General features: G+C 46.4%; 2 protein-coding genes across 3 annotated transcripts in view; both read right to left on the bottom strand.

Moving 5' to 3' along the window:
• LOC129854044 (ankyrin repeat and BTB/POZ domain-containing protein 2-like) overlaps positions 1-13,291 on the bottom strand; it is a 29,390-nt gene extending 16,099 nt beyond the window's left edge. The window contains exon 1 of the mRNA XM_055920666.1: positions 12,080-13,291. Within this exon, the coding sequence (XP_055776641.1) occupies positions 12,080-12,947 (868 nt within the window). The 5' untranslated portion in view covers positions 12,948-13,291. The remainder of the gene's footprint in view (positions 1-12,079) is intronic.
• A 546-nt stretch (positions 13,292-13,837) lies between these two features.
• LOC129854043 (USP6 N-terminal-like protein) overlaps positions 13,838-24,221 on the bottom strand; it is a 36,634-nt gene continuing 26,250 nt past the window's right edge. For both annotated transcript variants that reach the window (XM_055920664.1, XM_055920665.1), the window contains 3 exons: positions 19,740-19,839; positions 19,012-19,164; positions 13,838-18,700 (listed from right to left, as the gene is read on the bottom strand). In XM_055920664.1, the coding sequence (XP_055776639.1) occupies positions 17,928-18,700; positions 19,012-19,164; positions 19,740-19,839 (1,026 nt within the window). In that variant the 3' untranslated portion in view covers positions 13,838-17,927. The remainder of the gene's footprint in view (positions 18,701-19,011; positions 19,165-19,739; positions 19,840-24,221) is intronic.

Below are 24,221 nucleotides of genomic sequence, written 5' to 3'. Positions count from 1 at the left end.
ATGTATGATTACGTTATTTCCTTTACCTCCCTCCTCCTGTGTGTGTGTGTCTCTGTGTGTGTGTGTGTGTGTGTGTGTGTGTGTGTGTGTGTGTGTGTGTGTGTGTGTGTGTGTGTGTGTGTGTGTGTGTGTGTGTGTGTGTGTGTGTGTGTGTGTGTGTGTGTGTGTGTGTGTGTGTGTGTGTGTGTGTGTGTGTGTGTGTGTGTGTGTGTGTGTGTGTGAGTGTGTGAAAACAGAGGCACAGTCACCTTTCTGTGACACACAACAGGTCCTTTCTGTGGCAGGGCATAATGCCATGACTGTTTGGTCAGACTAAAACAGCAGTATGGCTAGAGGGGAGACATAGGGACCAATCCTACCCTGAGTTACACATATGCTACCCAAACTTTACTGAAACCCCCCTTTTGACACAAGCGCATGATTTACCAGATGTCCTGCACATTTCTCAAAATGCATTAGCTCAAAGGGGTTATGCAGTAATGGTAAAATAACCTTTAATTCTTTAATATTTAAAAAGTAAAGAGTGTAGAATAAGAGAAAAAGGCAGCGAAAGGCAGAGAGGACATAAAGGGAGAGAGTGAGAGAGCGTTAGAATGCGGGTTAGAGTGGAAGGAACCTGTTGGAAATGGACACAGGGCTCAGGGGTCAGTCTGCATGTCCTGTCTTGGTGTTGACATCTGACATCTATGGTCGTTGGGATCATTTGCCTTACAAAAGCACAGTAAGGGTGTTTCAATCGTGTCACAGACACTAGGCACTATGATGGGCTTGTAATCAATCATATAACAGTAGGGTTAAATGTGATCTGATTTTATGAACCAACAGTACATAATCCCCCTAAATTGAGGTTGCTGCCTACAGGTGCATGGAAATTCCTGGTTGCCCACCTTGGCAGCTGAGAGTGCCTGGAACCCGGAATCGCTGTCCGACATGTCACTGCACGGAGTATCGGAGGAAGTAACGGACGAGCTTGCAGCCCGGGAACTACCGATGGATCTCGACTCATCGCCTTGACCATTTGGATCGATGGGCAACTACGGGAACGAAGGAAGGAGATTCGATTTCACTTGCCTGCCCAAGGATTCCACCTCGTCTCCGAGGCATCCCGGTAGTCCACGACAGCTCTGTTGCCGAGAGAATACGAGGCTACCCGAATTCCCTTGAGAGTCTCCAAAGTCTGCCTATTCACCTCTTCCCGAGCCAATGCAACTTGGCAGAGCTAGACTGTCTCCAGCCGAACGGCTATACAGGCTTCACACTAAGAGTTTCCTGTATTGCAGGACTAATGGTAATTTAGTCTCCAACTGTCCACTAAAAGTCCAGGCTCACCGGTAGGAGCGAGTACTCTGGTGGTTCATACGGATAACTTTTCCTCTCCCCTTACTCGCACCCCTTTTCATGCAATTTTGCTGTTGGGGAACCAGTCGAAATCTCTCCGTGTACTCATTAACTCTGGGCCCGATGAGAGCTTTATGGATGCTACCCTGGCGTCCGAGCTGGGTATCCGCACTCAGCCCCTCTCCATTCCCATGGACGTTAGAGCACCGAACATGTGCTCTATATGCCGGGTCACCCACAATATCCCGCCCATCTACCTCCGTGTGACAGGGAAACACAGCGAGACGATCCAATTCCTGCTCATTAAGTCTCATCACTTTCCCGTGGTATTTGGTGTCTCTTGGCTCCAGCGACACATTCCCCTTATTGACTGGTCGTATGATGCTATCATGGGCTGGAGCCCGTTCTGCCACGCTCATTGACTGAAGTCAGTGCAGCCTGCCCCGGTAGTCTTCCTGGGAGCTCGGAAGTTGCCCCGGACCTCTCCACCATTCCCGCGGAGTACCAGGACCTCCGGGAGGTGTTCAGTAAGTCCCAGGCCACTTCGCTTCCGCCCTACTGACCCTATGACTGCGGGATTGACCTTCTCCCGGGCACCACTCCTCCTGGGGACGACTGTACTCTCTGTCGGGTCCGGAGACCAAGGCTATGGAGACCTACATTGAGGACTGCCTAGCTGCAGGGTTCATCCATTCTTCTGCCTCCCCCGCATGCCCAGGGTTCTTCTTTGTGGAGAAGAAGGACAAAACCCTGTGCCAGTGCATCTACCGGGGCCTCAAAGACATCACAGTGAAGAACCGCTACCCACTTCCACTCATCTCCTCAGCCTTCGAGCCGGTCCAGGTGGCCACCGTGTTCTCCAAGCTGGACCAATGGAACGCCTACTACCTGGTGTGTATACGGGAAGGGGACAAGTGGAAGACTGCCTTCAGCACGGGCAGCGGTCACTACGTGGATCCGGTCATGCCATTTGGTCTTACCAACGCCCCAGCTTTGTTCCAGGCTCTGGTTAATGATGTTCTCCGTAACATGTTGAACCAGGTTCGTCTTCATCTACCTCGAGGACATCCTTGGCTTCTCCTGCTCTGACCAAGAACACATGTTCCAAGTCTGACAGGTTCTCCAAAACCTCCTGGAGAACCAGCTTTTTATGTAAGCAGAGACGTGTGAATTCCATCGCTCCTCCATCCCCTTCCTGGGTTACATCCTTGCTGCAGGGAGTGTACAGATGGATCCAAGGAAGGTGAGAGCGGTGGTGGATTGGCCCCAGCCTACGTCCAGGGTGCAGCTGCAACGTTTCCTGGGATTCGCCAATTTTTCTCTGCGCTTTATCCGGAGTTACAGCATCTTGGCTTTCCGCCTGTCTGCACTCACCCCTCCCAAGGTTCTGTTCACGTGGTCCCCAGCTGCTGACCGGGCGTTCCCGGGATCTCAAACACTGTTTCACCACAGATCCCATCTTGGTTCATCCTGACACGTCCCAGCAGTTCGTGGTGGAGGCCGATGCTTAGGATGTCGGAGTGGGGGCTGTCCTGTCCCTGCGTTCTACCCTGGACCTCAAGTTACATCCCTGTGCCTTTTTCTCCCATCGCCTCAACGCCACGGAGAGGAACTACGATGTGGGGAATCGTGAGCTTCTCGCGGTGAAGATGGCGTTGGAGGAGCGGAGGCACTGGCTGGAGGGAGCGGAACATCCGCTCATTGTGTGGACCGACCAGAAGAACATGGAATATCTCTGCACCGCCAAGCTTCTCAAATCCAGGAAAGCTAGGTGGGCCCTGATTTTCGCCCAGTTCAACTTCTCCCTCTCATACCGACCGGGATCTAAGAATGTCAAGATGGATGCGCTGTCACGCCGCTATAGCCCCACGGCTATAACCTCGAAACTCGAGACCATCCTTTACACTTCGTGCCTGGCGAGGGCACTCAGCTGGGGAATAGGGAAGCATGTTCAGGATGTGCAGCGTTTGTGATTGTCTCCACCCCCCTCCAGGTGTTGCCTATCTTCCCCATTATCCTCAGTGTATTTATACCTGTGTTCTCTGTTTTTCTGTTGCCAGTTTGTTTTGTTTGTCAAGCCTACCAGCATTTTCCCTTGCTCTTGTCTGTTTCTAGTTCCTGTTTTCTAGTTTTCCCGGTTTTGACCATTCTGCCTGCCCTGACCCTGAGCCTGCCTGCCGTTCTGTACCTTATCACATCACACTGGCTTATTGACCTCTGCCTGTCCTGACCCTGAGACTGCCTGTCGTTCTGTACCTTATGCACTCTGATCTGGATTACTGACCTCTGCCTGCCCTTGACCTGTCATTTTGCCTGCCCCCTGTTCTAGTAATACTTTTGTTACTTCGACACTGTCTGCATCTGGGTCTTCCCTAAAACGTGATAACTAGGAAGTTAAACTGTTTTCCAGATTAGTCAAAAACAACATTTCCCCCGCCCAAAACAGAGACTGTGTGTGAAACACTAGCACTTAATTAACTTTCTCTTCACACTGTGGACTCGTCCAACTTAAAGGACTAAAATGATGTAGCTTCCCAGTTAACACAAACCATGACCCTGTTTAAACAGAGAAGTAAAAACTATAAAGGGATAACCGCTACTCTGGAAGACAACGAGGCATACAAGATGATACACCTAGAGATGTTATGGCGCAGAGGCAGTATGAGCCTGCTGTTACAGAGATCTGAGAGGAGGAGGATGATGATGAGATATCAAGCTGTGTGTGTGGATAGCGCAGAGAAGAGAGCGCTAACGCTGGGAACAGATCCTCTCGTGAGAGGAAGCACCTTATCTAGTTTCACAGTGAGAATCAAATATGTTGGATTTACTGTCACAAAGTTTATGGGTTAGGTACTATCATTTGTCATGGTCATTTGGTTCATATTGAGTGTAGGTCAGATGTATCTAAAATTGAGAGGGGCACTCGGAGAAAGGAATGTGAAGGGGGAGGGATAGAGGGACAGAGAGAGACAGAGAGAATACTAGATATCCAGTTCCTTCCATCCTTTCCTAGACCTGTTCATGACTGTAGTAACAGCACCTGCCAACCTACCAATGTCAGCTTCACAGTAACATTAAACCTGACACTTTCCCCCATAAAAGCAATAATCAACACCTAGTGTGTGCTTTATTAACAGTTCCTTTAAGCTTTAGCATAACCCAGAGAGCCATAAACCCATGCCCCAGTATAAGGGCGGAATGCTGGCCTCTAGCCGTGTATGTAGTGTTTAGAGCAGTGGTTCCTAACCAGGGGTAGTAGGACTCCTGGGGGTACCTATCCACAGGGGGTACTTGAGAAGACTCATGAGACCATAGGCTTCCTGGTAAAATGCACATGAGTGGGTACTTCAGGGGTACTCCAGACAGTAGCACACAGTAAAAATAAAAGTGTTAAGTTAACACCTATAGAATTGAATTCAACACTGTTTCAGATAACATTTGGTCCCAGTCTACATAGTGTTAAAGTTACTCTACAGGTAGTGTTACATTATCAGAGTTAATTTGACTCAAAATGGTGTTAAAATTCACACATGAATGTGTAATAATATATAACCTGGTGGAACATCAATAGGATATTACTCCATTAAGTAAATGTCAAAGTGAAAACTTTGCTATTAGTTGTTGACGTCACTTACATGATTATTTGAGGACGTGCAGGAGCAATTGCATTGACATGCAAGTCGAAATAATGATCATCCACAACCACAGCAGTTGATTGCCGCATTTTTTTCATTCCACTGAATTGAGTTGAATTTACACTGCAATCACTGCATAATTTTACACTCCAATTTAATTCTGACACTAGAGCTCATTGACTCCTCATAATGTTGAAAATACTCATCCTGGGTTAAAATAAGTCATCACAATTTTTTTTACTGTGCAATCACCGAAAAAGGTTGGGAACCACTGGTTTAGAGCATAACCTACTGTAGTAGCTGCTGTGTACTTATTAGTATTCACGAGATGTTTGTGGGAGGATTGTATACACTAGAGAGTAGCCCAGTTATTACAGACTAACACACACTGTCGTTAAAAACTGTTGTTAAAACCTTAAATGAAAGAGGCAATTAACATGGTAGAATACGTCTTTGACATACGGTGTTGGTTTGAGAAGTAGTGCTACTGGTTTCTACTTCATTGATAATGTTTCAGAAGCCGGTGTTTGGAGGATATATTGGCACGGGTGTTGTTAGGCCCGAGACAAAGTCAACGGGTTACCAACACATTCAGATAATGAGTGACATATTTTCATTAAAAACGTTATTTGATTAATTTATTCATGCTATTTCAACCCTCCGCAAAATATAGTCCCGAAACACATTTAGGGTTGCTACCCAAGCCGGCAGGTCGTTGTCTTTTTGTTCTGTGTCTATGGACGCGACCCAGTCGTTCGTTGTAAATGTTCCATTGCCATACTGGCTGGCAACGTTCTTATCCCTTGCTTGCTAGCTAGCCAACTACGGCTAACTTACAGTCACGTCAAACAGCGCAGACAGAATAACAATAGTAGATGCATTTGTTTAAGCTGTTTTGTAGTGAAATTTATTTGGATACATCCATAACAATGAGCTAATGAGGCACGATTTCACCTGGCATAGAAAATGTGCTCTCTCGTTAGGACACTGTTGTTCAGAGGAGCTAGTCAACAACACAGCTAACACACTCACTTCAAACTGAAGCTGGAAAGACTACCAACTGGCTGCATTTTGTTTCGTTTTAGCTTTTTTCAATTGACATTTCTTTGTTTATATCCATAAAAATTATGCCAGCGGATTCATGATTTCGACTGGCTGAGAAACGCTGCCTGTCTCTCTCTCGTCCCGACTCCCGAACCCTACACGTTCATTGCTGTGGGACAGTTGGAAATTTGAATATTGAAACAATGTTGCAAATGTCGGAGACACAGACAGTAAGGTTTATACAAATCTACGCTGTTGAGAAAAGAAATGCGAGATAATGTCTAGATGCTTTAAATAGTGGAGATAATGTTTAGAACTTCCCTGCCTGGGCTGATGACCTGTTGCACCCTCTACAACCACTGTGATTATTATTGTTTGACCATGCTGGTCATCTATGAACATCTTGGCCATGTTCTGTTATAATTTCCACCCGACACAGCCAGAAGAGGATTGGCCACCCCTCATAGCTTGGTTCCTCTCTAGGTTTCTTCCTAGGTTCCGGCCTTTCTAGGGAGTTTTTCCTAGCCACTGTGGTTCTACACCTGTTTTGCTTGCTGTTTGGGGTTTTAGGCTGGGTTTCTGTACAGCACTTTGTGACATCAGCTGATGTAAGAAGAGCTTTATAAATACATTTGATTGATTGATTGATGAGACAGTGGATTGCGCAGTCAGATGGAACAGAGTAAATAGTCATTTTAACGTCATAGATTTAGCCGGTGGTACAGTAACTTGTGGAATAGACTCCGGCTGGAATGCACGTTTAACCAATCAGCATTCAGGATTAGACCCACTCGTTGAATTCCATTAGGACAAGGGGTGCAACTTTCACTGGGGATGAAGGCGACATGACCCCCCCACATTCTGAAATAAAAATGTTGTCCCCCTAGTTTTATCATTGCATTGTACTACAAAATCCAGCATCAGTGTGCTTTAGGACCATGCGGACGCCTCAGAGCAGTCGGGTAAGATGTTTGGTGGTTTCAGCCAGCTGGATTTAGGACTGCGTGGACACCACAGAGCGTGCAGAGGCAGCTGTTGTCTGTCTGCTTTTACTCAGCGTTGTAAAAGCAAGCAGAGCATAAACTGGCTACTCTTTATTTGACTAATGTAGCTGGCAAGGTAACTGCTGTTTGACTTAACAGGAAAAATGTATTTATTCCCAGTGCTGAGCTAGTAGTGTAGCTGACATGCAACATTAGCTAATGTTTCATCCCCACTCGACTGAAGTTCTGTCTGAAGTGAATGAACTAACTTCAGCCTAGCTATCTGTCAGGTAGCAGTATCTAACAGCTGTTGTGTATATGGAAATGTTTTGTAGCCTTTGTTTTGTCCGGTTTCAACGGAAGAAAATTAACTTGGCTCGATTTTGCCAGTTGATGTACCATTAAATCAACTGATCCACGTTAGTATCGCAATGTAACTTTACCAATCTGTCAGTTTCCCTAGCTAATTCCCTACTTTTCACACTGACAGTAATAAACAGCCCTAGAGGCTTCACTGTCATGGTGCACAGTCAGTACACAACACTATTCTCATCATGTCTTAGCAGGATCAGATGGTGACAGGTGTCCCAGCAGGGTCAAACAGCCAGAGAAGGCCAGTGTACGGAGCTCAGGTGAATTTTGCAGTATATTATAACAATCAGTGAATGAATACAAAGTTCCATCTTTTTTCTTTTTACCCATTTTTTCCTCTCCCAATTTTGTGGTATCCAATTGGTAGTTACCGTCTTGTCTCATCGCTCATCCAGGCTCTGTTACAGCGGCGCACAATTGGCCCAGCGTCCAATTGATTATATTATTGGATAATATAATGTATAAATGTACACCAAGGTAATTCTTTGTCATGCGTCATCTGAGTATCAAATGGTGACAGGCGGCTGAAGGGAACTTTGGCAGATGCTACACGTTATTCGCTCTGTGTAGCAAACACTGGACAAGCCAGAAGCTTCAAAGATTGCCTTAAAATAGTTTCAGTCTGACAAACCTCTAAAGTTGAACGTTCTAAACTGTATCAGCGGTCGATAGAGGCTTTTCTTGATGACACAAAATATGGAAAACAACAATGTGAGGAAGACCTGGGAGACACTACTGATGATGGTAATGAATGTATACAGATATGTTAGAACGCCCAGTCATGTTCATATAATCTCAGACAGAAATTGCTGAAGTTTAAGGCCATCCATAGAACATACTATATGCCAGTGAAACTGAATCACGCACTCAGAAATAATTCCTCTCCTGGAGGTGTAAAACACAAGAAGGGACATATTTCAATATGTTATGCTCTTGTGAAGGCTGGCTGAATTCTGGAAAAGAGTGTGCTCTTTTCTTTTCCGCATGTCTACAGATTCTCCCGTCTTCCTATTCTTATACATAGTCCCCCCGGTTTAGGGGAGCAAAAGTATTGGGACAAATTCACTTGTATGTGTATTGAAGTAGTAAAAAGTGAAGTATTTGGTCCCACATTCATATCAAGCAATGACTACATCAAGGTTGTGACTCTGCAAATTTGTTGGATGCATTTGCTGTTTGTTTCGGTTGTGTTTCAGATTATTTTGTGACCAATATAAATGCATGGTAAATAATGCATTGTGTCATTTTGGAGTCACTTTTATTGTAAATAAGAATATAATATGTTTCTCAACACTTCATGTGGACGCTACCGTGATTAAGGATAATCCTGAATGAATGTGAGAAAGGTACAGACGCACAAATATCATACCCCCAAGACATGTTAACCTCTCACCATTACAATAACAGGTTAGCATTTTGGGCGAGGGGGGGGGGGGGGGTATGATATTTGTGCATCTATAACTTGCTCACTTATCATTTTCACAATTCATTCAGGATTATCCATAACCATGGAAGCATAACATTCATGTAGAAGTGTTAAGAAACAATCAAAGTGACCCCAAAATGGTCATATTAGATTGTGTAGAAATGCAGAAAATTAGCTTTGGGGAGGACCCCAGACCCCCCGCCAGGTTATGTCCCCCCCACTTTTAAAAGCAAAGTTGCGCCTCTGATTATAACACACTGTGGGAAGATGGGTGAGCTGAGGCTACTGTGCACAAACGAAGGTACAAATGAAGGTAGAACACATATAAACAGTAATAAAACTTTCTATCCGAACAAACAAAAAGAGACTATTCTGTGTGTGATTGGTTTAGGAAAACAGGACCCCCTAACTGGCCTCCAATTAGGGTTCTGACTGGTGATGTGAACCATGGCTCCTTCCTTTAACTCCTCGTTTCTCAGTCCACCACACACACATGCACGCACGCACGCAAACACACACGCACACACACACACACACACTGTGGCTTAACCACAGCCCCCTAGGAGATCTCCCACTTCCAGTCCTCCGTTACAATATTACACCTAATGACTGTTTCCTGTCTGTCGGGCTCTGTGGGGCTTTCCCCTTAACCTTGACATTCTTGTGGCAGAGCGTAGGTCTATGGTTCTGGGTACTAGACGACCTAGGAAACCAGTGACCTCACCACTTATCACCGTGATTGCTTTTCCACGGAGTCCATTTGTAACAGTTAGGGCATTTAGCCTGCTCTGGGACTTCAAGGACGTACAAAGAGAGGGAATAAGGGGGACATTTGGATTATCACAACATCATTAGTCAACCCCAAAACCAGAACACAATTCTCTCTCTCTCTCTATAGAATGAGTCTACAAATGTTTTTTTGTGGACACAAAAATACCAATCTTTGCGCTCGGATCAACACACACACACACACACACACACACACACACACACACACACACACACACACACACACACACACACACACACACACACACACACACAGTGGCATGTAGTCATGGATGCCAAGGGAAGCCAGACTTCCCCCAAAAATGTACCATAATTTTCCTTCAGTTCGCAAGAGGCTGAATGTATCTCAATGGAGAAGGCATCTGAGCGAGCAAAACAGCACCCCTCTGTCTCTGTATGTGAAGCCCATCTATCTGAGGCTGTATGGTCAAAAAGAGTATGATATTGTTGCTGCCCGTAGCATTGAATGCAAAGAAGCCAAGGAGCATTTGGCCTCCCTTGATAAAAAGTATACAATAATAGCCAATCAGCGTTGAGCTAACCTGAGTGAGCTCAACTTTGAATAGTCCTGACGCATAAAAAAAAAGTGTCAAGGGAAGCCATTTTGGATTTGGCTTCACACCAATCACATCACATCACGCCAAACATCATTGACAGAAAAAAACTTGAATTGCTGCATCTCGTTGTGTTGTTGTCCTCGGGTCTTGCTAGCTAAATTTGGACCTTTCCTAAATAAGCCATGGATGGAGATAGGGATTTGGACTCGTGGTTTTACTTCACTCTTGTACTGGCCAATGATTTAACGGCGATTCTGATCCAACCATAAATTCATACATTGTACATCTGGCCTGAGAGGATGGAAGTTCAATATGTAGATAGATGTAGTAGTAGGCTAATGTTAACACGCTGGCTAATCGTTGCCCATGAATGAAAGGAAGTTAGGCTAGCGAGCAAGCATTTTAGCCAGGTAGCCTAGGACAACAAAAACTAAAAGCATGTACTGTTTGACGGTTTCGGCATCATGAAATAGAGGAGGATGGCATTGGCGTTTCTCTACAAGTAGTGTAAGTCAACATGTTTTTTCTACTTACACACACACACACACACACACACACAGCAATCAGTACCATGGATAGCCACATATTTAGCTTATGTTGATTGGACTAAATAGTTTTTGGAATCTTTTAGACTAAGCATAGGTGATTTAATGATGTTGAAATGGTCCTGGAATAGTGGAGGCAGCTCCTGTTGTCTTTGCGACTGATGTTACAGTGTTCTAAATCAATAGTTGTTTAGTAGTCCGAAAATGACCGAAATATTAACTTAATTGTCCATGCTTTAAGTTATGTAACCAGTGGCATAAAGTACTTAAGTAAAAATACTTTAGTAGTTTTTTTGGGTATCTGTACTTTACTATATATATTTTTCACAACTTTTACTTCACTACATTCTTTTTAAAAAATCTTACATTTTCCCTGTACCCCAAAAGTATTTGTTACGTTTTGAATGCTTAGCAGGACAGGAAAAGGGTCCAATTCAAACACTCATAAAGAGAACATCCCTGGTCATCTCTACTGCCTCTGATCTGGCGGACTCACTAAACACACATGCTTCTTTTGTAAATGATGTCTGAGCATTGGAGTGTGCCCCTGGCAATCCGTAATTTAAATATAAAAAACGAAAATTGTGCTGATTGGTTTGCTTAATATAAGGAATTTGAAATGATTTATAATTTTACTTTTGATACTTAAGTATATTTTAGCAATTACATTTACTTTTGATACTGAAGTACATTTAAAACCAGCCCTTTTTAGACTTTTACTCAAGTAGTATTTTACTGGGTGACACTTCTGGTTGAGGCATTTTCTATTAAGTTATCTTTACTTTTACTCAAGTATGACAATTGGGTACTTTTTCCACCACTGCGTGTAACTGTTTGTTACATGCAATATGCTCTCCAGTTTTGTGATGAAACAAAGGTGTGGTTGTCTTCTTACTGTCTGGACCTTAGGCCTCTATATCACGGTCGCAAGGCATTTTGAACTGACAGGTTACAGAGCAAACATCGCTATTATCACAACACATAGGTATGGCTTATTATTCCAGGCTTGGCTTCCCCAGTGATTTTACCCAAGCACTGCTACTGACAACACACACATGCATGCTTCTCATATGCGGGGTCAGTTTTTTAGAAGGGCCTCTCTCTCTCCCTCTCTCTCGAATATTCTGCCTGAGTGGACTTTTGTTTTGTTCCTTTAAATCCCTGAGGTTACATCATTTTTTTCAGCTAGACTTCCAAAAGCTGCCAGAGAGAATTATCAGAATGCATGCTCACTGAAGAACCATTCCATTGTGCGCAGTCATAGGAGAAGAAAATAATTATTGGAAAGGGGTGTGTGTATTTAGTGCATGGACAGAGGGAAAGTGATAATTGTTTCACATATTGCGTCATCGGGGTTGGGGCGCACGCATACACGCACACACACATTTACCATTGGCATTTTTCCCGCATATCAGATGCTCGTAGTTCTGCATCACTCCCCACAGCTCCGCGTCGTCATTGACGACCCCGTCCAGGACCTCAATATTTACCAGGCAACAGGTGCCTTCGCGCTCTCTCTCCCGCTCCTCTGCCATCATCAACACCCGCACGACCACTTCCTCCGCCAGGCTCTCCACGCACGCGGCCAGGCAAATGGCTGCGTGCTCATGCACGCGCACTGACACACGCGTATCCACCATCCACCTGAAGAACCGTCCCACCGGGAGGCTGAGCCCGCAGCGCGAGGACTTGCCCCGTTGACGCAGTGTCTCGCCTGAGCTCATGCAGTAGAGCGAAATGGCCCTCACCGTGCCAGCCACGCACCGCTCAGCCAGCCCCCAGCTCAGCACCAGTCGAATGGCGCTCTGCACCTCAAAGCGCGTGCATCGCCGGTGCAGCTCGCTCAGTCTCTGAGCCTCCCGGGAGACCCGAACCAGAGCCCTCTGCAAGAGCAGCGAGAGACGGCTGACTGCGTCACCGGAGAAAGCCACCTCCTCACCTGCTACTTTACGCAGGACTTCAGCGATCTCCTGGTCGGTCCAGGGGACCTCTTCCAGTGTCGGCAGACGAGGACACTTGGAGAGTATGTCCTCTGGATCCTCAGGCAGCACCGTATTGACTGTGTCCCAGCTGGCGTTCCTACTGCTCAGAGAGCTGATCTGGTTCCACCAGGTCCCCCGGTGTGGGTGGGTGTGGGAGTGCCGGGACCTGGACGAGGAGAGGCTGAGGGACCTGCAGGAGTCCCCAGCTCCGTACCCCGAGTCCAGACTCAGATCTTCCAGGGTTTTCGTCATCCTGGGACTGAAGGTGCCTGACATTATTGTCGCTTTCTTGAGACGTGCTTCTGTTCTGAGATTCAAAGGTCACTTTTACGCACTGCAGGAAATACACCCCGTGAACGTTTCCTCTCCAAGTATAGATATATGGATTAAGATAGTTAAACGACTGTAGATAAGTCTATTCAATCACTTCTCTAGTAGTTTCGATGTTTGTCCATGGACGCAGTCTCGCCTGCTGCCAGTCGCAGCTCCACAGGCACATGCACTGCTGGCTCTGTTAAATGTTACCATTAAACGTTAGAGGAGTGAGACCAATGAGAGTTACCCTTTGCGCGCACCAATCGGCTTTGAGAGCCTTTTGAACCAATTTAGGTCAGAACCAATCAAATAAATGAAACCTATGCAAACCAGGAGTGGTCTCCTGTTACAATACCAGGCATACAGATACAGCTTTACAGCGCCATCGTCTGGAAATGATGAAACAGTGGACTTGGACTATTTCCTAAGGAACTGAGTTTTTCCTGATGACCTGACCTGACCAGGAAAAACCCTAGACCCTAGTTATAGCCAAGAACAAGGTATTTCAGTAGGGCTCGGAGTCCTGACCAGAGAAAACTAGTCTTAAAATATGTGTTAATACTCTTCTACTAAAAAATAGGTTCCCAACCAGGGGTACTTAGCATATCCACATTGGGTACATGAGAAGACTCATGAAACCATAGGCCTACTGGTAAAATGTACACAAGGGGGTACTTCAGGGGTTCTCCGGGAAGAGCAAAATTCAATTGGTGGTACAGTAACTGAAAAAGTTTGGGTACCACTGTAATATAAAATACTCCTGCATACTTTCTCGTGTAAGTTGATTGGAAAATAATACTCAACACAGATTTAACATTTTGGTTCTCGACAAAGAAAGAAAGAAACAATCAAAATGTTGAAAACATGTATTTGACAAATCATTGTTGAACAGTCTCGGGGGTTCATTGCATAGATTATACACTAATCATAACCACATCTGTTTTGCTTTGACTGTCAAAAAACCTTACAACTAAGGCATATCAATGTACAAACATGAATTTAGAATTCACACAAAAGCTTTCTTCCTTAGCCTGTTTTTCTGTGGATAAATAGCAAAGTACAAAACATTCCCATTGAAATTGCTGTAGACCTATACAGTTTAGTCTATAAATAACTTTTTCAATTTCTTTAAAGGTAAATAAATAGTGGGCTTCTAACAACAAGTTTATGATTGACGATTATAATATTTTAGCTTTTGATGAATTGAGGGAACCTCAGTAAACTTTGTACTCACTTAACCAACATCTGCCAGTGGACAAATTAATCACTATACGCAAAATGTCCACTAGATGTCAGCAAAGTCTGTAAATCACGTGGCGCTGGAGTACAATCTACCACTAACCATTTTGACAACTTTCATGGGCTACTTCAACATCATATTAGGCTATTTAATTAGGCTATTTACAACTACAGAATCTCTGCAGACAGTATTTAGAACTTCAGTGTGTTTCTTCTACAACACAGTGACTACAAAATATCTACATATTGCTCTTCTTACAAATACAAATTACAAATTAGATTTATAATACATTACAGCAAAGATCCAAAAATCTGAAAATACATTTTTGCTAGATCAATGATAACACGAAATATGTTTTCATTTTAAGCTTAAACATTCCAAGAATAGAAAATGAGATTTAAATATGAATTATTCCTGCTAGATGACAAATCTAAGCCCAAAGTCACATACATTTGCAGTCGGAAGTTTACATACACCTTAGCCAAATGCATTTAAACTCAGTTTTTCACAATTCCATGTCTTAGGTCAGTTAAGATCACCAGTTTATTTTAAGAATGTGAAATGTCAGAATAACAGTAGAGAGAAAGATTTATTTCAGCTTTTATTTCTTTCATCAGATTCCCAGTGTGACAGAAATGTACATACACCCAATTAGTATTTGGTAGCATTGCCTTTAAATTGTTTAACTTGGGTCAAACGTTTTGGGTAGCCTTCCACAAGCTTCCCACAATAAGTTGTGTGAATTTTGGTCCATTCCTACTGACAGAGCTGGTGTAACTGAGTCAGGTTTGTAGGCCTTCTTGCTCGCATACGCTTTTTCAGTTCTGCCCACAAATTTTCTATGGGATTGAGGTCAGGGCTTTGTGATGGCCACTCTAATACCTTGACTTTGTAGTCCTTAAGCCATTTTGCCACAACTTTGTAAGTATGCTTGGGGTCATTGTCCATTTGGAAGACCCATTTGCGACCAAGCTTTAACTTCCTGACTGATGTCTTGAGATGTTGCTTCAATACAGCCACATAATTTTCCTTCCTCGTGATGCCATCTATTTTGTGAAGTGCACAAGTCCCTCCTGCAGCAAAGCACCCCCACAACATGATGCTGTCACCCCCGTGCTTCACGGTCGGGATGGTGTTCTTTAGCTTGTAAGCATCCCCCTTTTCTCCTCCAAACATAACGATGGTCATTATGGCCAAACAGTTCTATTTTTGTTTCATCAGACCAGAGGACATTTCTTCAAAAAGTATGATCTTCGTCCCCATGTGCAGTTGCAAACCGTAGTCTGGCTTTTTATGGCGGTTTTGGAGCAGTGGCTTCTTCCTTGCTGAGCGGCCTTTCAGGTTATGTCGATATAGGACTGTGGATATAGATACTTTAGTACCTGTTTCTGCCAGTATCTTCACAAGGTCCTTTGCTGTTGTTCTGGTATTGATTTGCACAGTTTGCACAAAGTACATTCATCTCTAGGAGAAAGAAAGCATTTCCTTCCTGAGCGGTGTGACGGCTACGTGGTCCCATGGTGTTTATACTTGCATACTATTGTTTGTACAGATGAACACGGTACCTTCAGGCATTTGGAAATTGCTCCCAAGGATGAACCAGACTTGAGGTCTAAAAAAAAATTCTGAGGTCTTGGCAGATTTCTTTTGATATTCCCATTATGTCAAGCAAAGAGGCACTGAGTTTGAAGGTAGGCCTTGAAATACATCCACATGTACACCTCAAATTGACTCAAATTATGTCAATTAGCCTATCAGAAGCTTCTAAAGCCATGACATCATTTTCTGGAATTTTCCAATCTGTTTAAAGGCACAGTCAATTTAGTGTAAACTTCTGACCCACTGGAATTGTGATATAGTGAATTATAAGTGAAATAATCTGTCTATAAACAATTGTAGGAAAAATGACTTGTGTTATGCACAAAATAGATGTCCTAACCGACTTGCCAGAACTATAGTTTGTTAACAAGAAATTTGTGGAGTGGTTGAAAAACGAGTTTTAATGACTCCAACCTAAGTGTATGTAAACGTCCGACTTCAACTGTACAGTAGACCCAATTGCCGTCGCCTTTGCTAGTTTCGTTTTTTGTGTGGATGACCAGTACAAAATCCATCTATACTAGGCCTACACCTAAAATATCAGGCATTTGGCCTCAAGTGACCAGCCTTCTGAAGTTCTGAACCCCTGGTATAATAACGTCAGGCTGGGATTCCATCCTGTCGCGGATTTGGACAATTCACCATCTCAAAGGTCATTTCAGATTGAGCCTTTGCTCTAGAAGCGAAGATACACTAGAAGTATGTGGACACCCCTTCAACTTAGTGGATTTGGCTATTTAAGACACACCAGTTGCTGACAGGTACATACATTCGAGCACACAGCCATGCAATCTCCACAGACAAACATTGACAGTAAAATGACCCGTATTGAAGAGCTCAGTGACGTTCAACGTGGCACTGTCATAGGGTGCCACCTTTCCAACAAGTCAGTTTGTCAAATTTCTGCCCTGCTAGATCTGCCCCGGCCAACTGTAAGTGCTGTTATTGTGAAGTGGAAACGTCTAGGGACAACAACGGCTCAGCTGCGAAGTGGTAGGCCACACAATCACACAAAACAGGACTGCCGAGTGCTGAAGTGCGTAGCGCGTCTGTCCTCAGTTGCAACACTCACTACCGAGTTCCAAACTCCCAGCACAAGAACTGTTCGTCGGGAGTTCATGAAATGGGTTTCCATGGCCGAGCAGCGGCACACAACCCTAAAATCACCATGCGCAATGCCAAGCGTCAGCTGGAGTGGTGTAAAACCCGCCGCCATTGGACTCTGTAGCAGTGGAAACGGATTCTCTGGAGTGATGAATCACGCTTCACCATCTGGCAGTCCGACAGACGAATCTGGTTTTGGCGGATGCCAGGAGAACGCTTCCTGCCCAAATGCATAGTGCCAACTGTAAAGTTTGATGGAGGAGGAATAATGGTCTGGGGCTGTTTTTCATGGTTTGGGCTAGGCCCCTTAACGCTACAGCATACAATGACATTCTAGACGATTATGTGCTTCCAACTTTGTGGCAACAGTTTGGGGTCGGCCCTTTCCTGTTTCAGCATCACAATGCCCCGTGCACAAAGCGAGGTCCATACAGAAATGGTTTGTCGAGATCGGTGTGGAAGAATTTGACTGGCCTGCACAGAGCCCTGACCTCAACCCCATCAAACACCTTTGGGATGAATTGGAACATTGACTGCGAGCCAGGCTTAACCGCCAAATATCAGTGCCCGACCTCACTAATGCTCGTGGCTGAATGGAAGCAAGTCCCCGCAGCAATGTCCCAACATCTAGCGGAAAGCCTTCCCAGAAGAGTTGAGGCAAAGGGGGGACCAACTCCATATTAATGCTCATGATTTTGGAAAGAGATGTTCGACAAGCAGGTGTCCACATACAAAAATACAACTATACTAAAATAAGACTATACTAGCAAATATTTTACAAAGGCTCTCTAAGCAAACATAATGTCCATTGTTAGAATATTACAAAAGTACTAAAATGAAGTAAGCTGTAATGCTTTCACTATGATGGGAGAGAATGTGGCACTGTCCCTTGGAACTCCACTATGGCAGCTTCTCCTACTACATAACACTATGTTTCCACAATGTCTGTCTCGCAGACAACAGGGGGTGACTTAGAAATGCTTTGCAATGCTCTAGAATCAAACTGGCCATTCTGGGTCTCCTGGCTCTCCTTTGTCTCCTGTCTGGGCCCTGTGTTTAGGCAGAGCCATGGCCTGCTCCAGAAGCCTGGCCAGATACCCATCCTCCTCCTCCTCCCTCTCCCCCACCGAACGGCTCTCACTCTGGGCCAGGCCCGTAGGCCGCTGGGAAGCCTGGGCTAAGGGTGCTGACTGAGTCCGGGGGACCCCGCAGGGTGGCTGGGGAGGGCTAAGGGATGAAGGGGCAACTGGGGCAGTCAGGGTCGGCTCCTCCATGGGGCTTTGTGGAGGTGTGTTTGTACCCTGTTGAACTACGACCTGTGTCTCTGGTAAAGCAATTGGACCAGAGGAGCTCTCAACACTTTTTTCTTTGTGGAGTGCCATAAGAATGGCAGGTTGTCCCATAACATTGGGCTCATTGCCACCTGGTGGCTCATAAGGTGGTGGCCCAGCCCCAGCCTGGGGAGGCCCATCGGGGGTAACTTGAGCCTGGATGGTGTGGATGAGAATGGTGTCTGGAGATGGAAGAGAGACTTCCTCCTCTTCCTCTTCCTCCCTATTGAGAGCATCCTTGTCCTTCCTGTCCTCCTTAGAGGGGCTGTCGTCTTGGGAGATGACTTCTGGCTGGTAGGTGATGATGTGGAGACCCAGACCCCCTGCTCCTGGTCGTTTGGTACCCGGGTCAGGGGTGACTCCCCTGGGGGGCTTGAGAGGGGTGAGCAGAAGAGGTAGTTCCAAACCCAGGGCCTTGTGTGGCAGCTCATCTGGCTTGGCTAGAAATAAAACACAGGAACATTAAAACTGAGGTAAATTATAGGAACTATGCTTTGCTTTACAGTTCTGTTGCAGTTGGTAAGTAAGTGTTTACCTGGTTTATGCTTAAATATTAAATTGTAATTATGGGTACCCTCTTTCAAAAATACCCCACAACTACCTAACCAGTATCAAATGGTCATTATATGACCTAATTCCTCTCCACAAGGGGGAGCTCATTGAAAAGCCCTCATGAGATGTTTGGTCTCTGCATTTTCTACAGACTTAATCGTTGTCAAACAGTACATAAATCAGCTAAGCAGCGTGCTACCTGGGGGTGGAAGGTCCAGCTTCATCTTGCGTAGTTCCGCCAGGGAGGCCTGTAGCTGATCGATGACGACGTCGTCGCTGTTGAGGAAAGACAGGGCGATCTTCTCCTGAAGGAACTCTCTCAGGTCCTCCAGATTCATCTTCAGGAGACGTTCTGTTGACACACAGACACAGCAAAACAGGAAAGGAGTCAACATCATTGACATTATAACCCAAATGGTGAACATCTAGTCAAATGGCTACCCACACTACTCACATCACGTTGCCCCCCCCCCCCCCCCCTCCCCTCCACACCACTGCCACTCTCTGTTGTCATCTGTGCATAGTCACTTTAATTAACTCTACCTACATGTACATACTACCTCAACTAACCGGTGCCCCCACACATTGACTCTGTACCGGCACCCCCCCCTGTATATATATATATTGTTATTTTTTACAGCTCCTCTTTAATTACTTGTTACTTTTATCCGTATTTTTTGGAAACTGCACTGTCGGTTAGGAGCTCGTAAGTAAGCTTTTCACTGTAAGGTCTACACCTGTTGTATTCGGGCGCATGTGACTAATACAATTTGATTTGATCTGCTCTAACAGAGACACAACACACAGGACAGGAGTCAAATATTCATAGCTGAGAGCAATATTGTATTAGCAAACAGTTATGTAATGAGTAGCTAATAGGCTAAAGGAGCTAAAAGGCTACTTGTCAAAGGTAGATGCACTCCTTACTCTTAAATATTCTAAGGATTGTGTAGGACATGGCAGTAAGAATTTTCTCTCCTTCCAGGATGTAGATGTCCCACAAGCGTAGAGTCAGGGTGAACGGGGTCTATGAGGAGAAGGAAAAAAAGATCTCTGACTTCCAAGAAAAATGATTTCCCCATTCACAAAGTGGTAAAAGTGTTCTTAAAACCAGTGGTGTCCAAAAAGACCACAACGTCACAAGTAATGAGTTCACATACTGCACATTAATAAGATCGTAAGCGTAGGCTTATCATCCCCCAAAATTACAAGTATCGATCCATGACATAATCATTGATTACTAGGCAAATTCTTTGTCTGCATCTTACTCTTTCCCTCCCTCCCTTCACCCTGCCTCCAGTCCATTGGTAGTGAGGGGGGCTTGGTGGCGCCCCGCCTAAAACACAGCCCCATCTTTGTGGTGGGCCCCAGGGGGACTGAGAAGCGCTGACAGCAGCATGTGTCTCTCCAAACCACCAAAGCCACAGGATTGTGGGTATGAACAGAGTCGAGTACACACAGAGTAGTTATTCATCCTCGTGATTATGCTTATGCTACGTTTCCTTTTGTACGCAGTTAACAACGCTAATAAGTGCTGAAATACGTTTGACCTCATAAGTTCACCCTGCTTAGAGTTGTGAAATGAATGAACATCTGTAACAGTCCTGACCTGTTTTATGTTGTTTTTTTATGTGTTTATGGTCAGGGCATGTGTTTTGGGTGGGCAGTCTATGTTATCTGTTTCTATGTTGGTTTTGGGTTGCCTGGTATGGCTCTTAATTAGAGGCAGGTGGTTTGCGTTTTCCTCTAATTAAGAGTCATATTTAGGTAGGGCGTTCTCACTGTTTGTTTGTGGGTGATTGTCTTCCGTGTCTGTGTCGTGTCGATACCATACGGGACTGTTTGGCTGTTCGTTCATTTTGATGTCGTCTGTTTCCTGTCCGTGAGTTTATGTTTAGATATATAAGTTTATGTTCAGGTTTCGTCGACGTCGTTTTCTTGTTTTGTAAATTTGAAAGTGTTTTGTGTTTCGTGTTGCCATCGTCGTGTAAATAAAAGGATGGCTTATTTCCCTGAAGCTGCATTTTGGTCTGATGATCCTTCTCTCCTCTCCTCGTCCGCGGATGAGGAGAGCGACAGCCTTTACAGAATCACCCACCACGCTAAGACCAAGCGGCAAGGGAAAACTCAATGGAGTAAGGGACAGGTAAACCAGGACTCATGGACATGGGAGGAAATATTGGATGGAAAGGGACCATGGACTCAACCAGGAGAATATCGCCGCCCTAAAGCTGAGCTGGAGGCAGCGAAGGCAGAGAGGCGGAGATATGAAGAGGCAGCAAGGAGACGTGGCTGGAAGCCCGAAAAGCCATGGGAGCAGCAGGAGGCACTGAGGAGAGCAGAGGCTACCGGAGAGAGGAACCGGAGCTATGAGGGAACGCGTCTGGCAAGGAAGCCCAAAAAGCCCGTAAGTAATTCCCAAAAATTTCTTGGGGGGGGGCTAGGAGGTAGTGGGCCAAGGGCAGGTAGGAGACCTGCGCCCACTTCCCAGGCTTACCGTGGAGAGCGGGAGTACGGGCAGGCGCCGTGTTACGCAATAGAGCGCACGGTGTCTCCTGTACGAGTGCATAGCCCAGTGCGGGTTATTCCACCTCCCCGCACTGGTAGGGCTAGAGAGGGTATTGAGCCAGGTGTCATGAGGCCGGCTCAACGCGTCTGGTCTCCAGTGCGTCTCCTCGGGCCGGCATACATGGCACCTGCCTTACGCATGGTTTCCCCGGTTCGCCTACATAGCCCGGTGCGGGTTATTCCACCTCCCCGCACTGGTCGGGCAACCGGGAGCATTCAACCAGGTAAGGTTGGGCAGGCTCAATGCTCAAGAGAGCCAGTACGCCTTCACGGTCCGGTATTTCCGGCGCCACCTCCCCGCCCCAGCCTAGTACCTACAGTGCCTACACTACGCACTAGGCTATCAGTGCGTCTCCTGAGCCCAGTTCCTCCTCCACGCACTCTCTCTGTAGTGCGTGTATCCAGTACGGTGCCTCCAGTTCCGGCACCACGCACAAAGCCTCCTGTGCGTCTCCAGAGCCTTGAACACACTGTATATTCTCCCCCTACTAATCCTGATGTGCTTGTCCTCAGCCCGGTGTCACCAGTGCCGGTACCTCGCATCAGGTATAGAGTGGGCTTTGAGAATGCAGTGTGCCCTGTCCCTGCTCCCCGCACTAGTAGGAAGGTGCTTATCCTTAGCCCGGTGCCTCCAGTTCCGGCACCACGCACCAGGTCTACAGTGCGCCGTATCCGGCCAGAGCCATCCGTCTCCCCAGCGCCATCTGAGCCATCCGTCTCCCCAGCGCCATCTGAGCCATCCGTCTCCCCAGCGCCGTCTGAGCCATCCGTCTCCCCAGCGCCGTCTGAGCCATCCGTCTCCCCAGCGCCGTCTGAGCCATCCGTCTGCCAGGAGCCTGCAAAGCCGCCCGTCTGCCATGAGCCTGCAAAGCCGCCCGTCTGCCATGAGCCTACAGAGCCGTCAGCCAGACAGGAGCCGCTAGAGCCGTCAGCCAGACAGGAGCCGCTAGAGCCGTCAGCCAGACAGGATCCGCCAGAGCCGCCAACCAGACAGGATCCGCCAGAGCCGCCAACCAGACAGGATCCGCCAGAGCCGCCAGCGAGCCATGAGCAGCCAGAGCCGTCAGAGAGCCATGAGCAGCCAGAGCCGTCAGAGAGCCATGAGCAGCCAGAGCCGTCAGAGAGCCATGAGCAGCCAGAGCCGTCAGCCTGCCATGAGCGTCGAGAGCCGTCAGCCTGCCATGAGCGTCGAGAGCCGTCAGCCTGCCATGAGCGTCGAGAGCCGTCAGCCTGCCATGAGCGTCGAGAGCCGTCAGCCTGCCATGAGCGTCGAGAGCCGTCAGCCTGCCATGAGCGTCGAGAGCCGTCAGCCTGCCATGAGCGTCGAGAGCCGTCAGCCTGCCATGAGCGTCGAGAGCCGTCAGCCTGCCATGAGCGTCGAGAGCCGTCAGCCTGCCATGAGCGTCGAGAGCCGTCAGCCTGCCATGAGCGTCGAGAGCCGTCAGCCTGCATAGACCTGCCAGAGTCCCTCAGCCAGGATCTGCCAGAGTATATCAGCCGGGACCTGCCCCTTGTCCCGGTGTTGCCCCTTGTCCCGGTGCTGTCCCGGTGCTGCCCCTTGTCCCGGTGCTGCCCCTTGTCCCGGTGCTGCCCCTTGTCCCGGTGCTGCCCCTTGTCCCGGTGCTGCCCCTTGTCCCGGTGCTGCCCCTTGTCCCGGTGCTGCCCCTTGTCCCGGTGCTGCCCCTTGTCCCGGTGCTGCCCCTTCTCCTGGTGCTGGATGTTTATTTAGGGGATGTGAGTTTTAGAGTGGGCATTGGGAGGGGAAGACAAAAACGGGGAGTGACTATGGTGGTGTGGGGACAGCGTCCTGAGCCGGAGCCACCACCGTGGTCAACTGCCCACCCAGACCCTCCCCTGGACTTTGTGCTGGTGCGCCCGGCGTTCGCACCTTGAGGGGGGGGTTCTGTAACAGTCCTGACCTGTTTTATGTTGTTTTTTTATGTGTTTATGGTCAGGGCATGTGTTTTGGGTGGGCAGTCTATGTTATCTGTTTCTATGTTGGTTTTGGGTTGCCTGGTATGGCTCTTAATTAGAGGCAGGTGGTTTGCGTTTTCCTCTAATTAAGAGTCATATTTAGGTAGGGCGTTCTCACTGTTTGTTTGTGGGTGATTGTCTTCCGTGTCTGTGTCGTGTCGATACCATACGGGACTGTTTGGCTGTTCGTTCATTTTGATGTCGTCTGTTTCCTGTCCGTGAGTTTATGTTTAGATATATAAGTTTATGTTCAGGTTTCGTCGACGTCGTTTTCTTGTTTTGTAAATTTGAAAGTGTTTTGTGTTTCGTGTTGCCATCGTCGTGTAAATAAAAGGATGGCTTATTTCCCTGAAGCTGCATTTTGGTCTGATGATCCTTCTCTCCTCTCCTCGTCCGAGGATGAGGAGAGCGACAGCCTTTACAACATCCATGAATAAAATTGCAATTCTGCTATTTTAAGTTATTATTGTCAGTTGAAATTCTTTGACTACTTTCTCCTCTGCTAAAAGTTACAATACGTGACACGTTTCAGGAAACTGGGCGTATGTCGCGGGTCACTACTTCACAGGAGAGACGTTTGAACGTAAACAAAAAAAAACAAAAAATGAAATGCATTTTTTTTTCTGCCTTCTCAAACATGTGAACTTTTATGTGCCTTAATAACAAACTTGTCTGCCATCTGTAAATACGAATACAATTTTTTTAAATTACGAGCCTAGTTGGTTTAGCCACAGAAAAAGCGAGCAACCTTCCCGCTAGCCATGATTGCCTGAGATAATGAGTGGGCTGGACATACCGAGAGATGAGTTTGGATTGGTCTGCCATAGAGTACTCTTCTATCTATTTGAGCTGGTCAGTATGTCTAAG

Source organism: Salvelinus fontinalis, chromosome 4, assembly GCF_029448725.1.
Source record: "Salvelinus fontinalis isolate EN_2023a chromosome 4, ASM2944872v1, whole genome shotgun sequence".
Taxonomy (NCBI): Eukaryota; Metazoa; Chordata; class Actinopteri; order Salmoniformes; family Salmonidae; genus Salvelinus; species Salvelinus fontinalis.
This window is presented reverse-complemented; position numbering and strand designations above follow the sequence as displayed.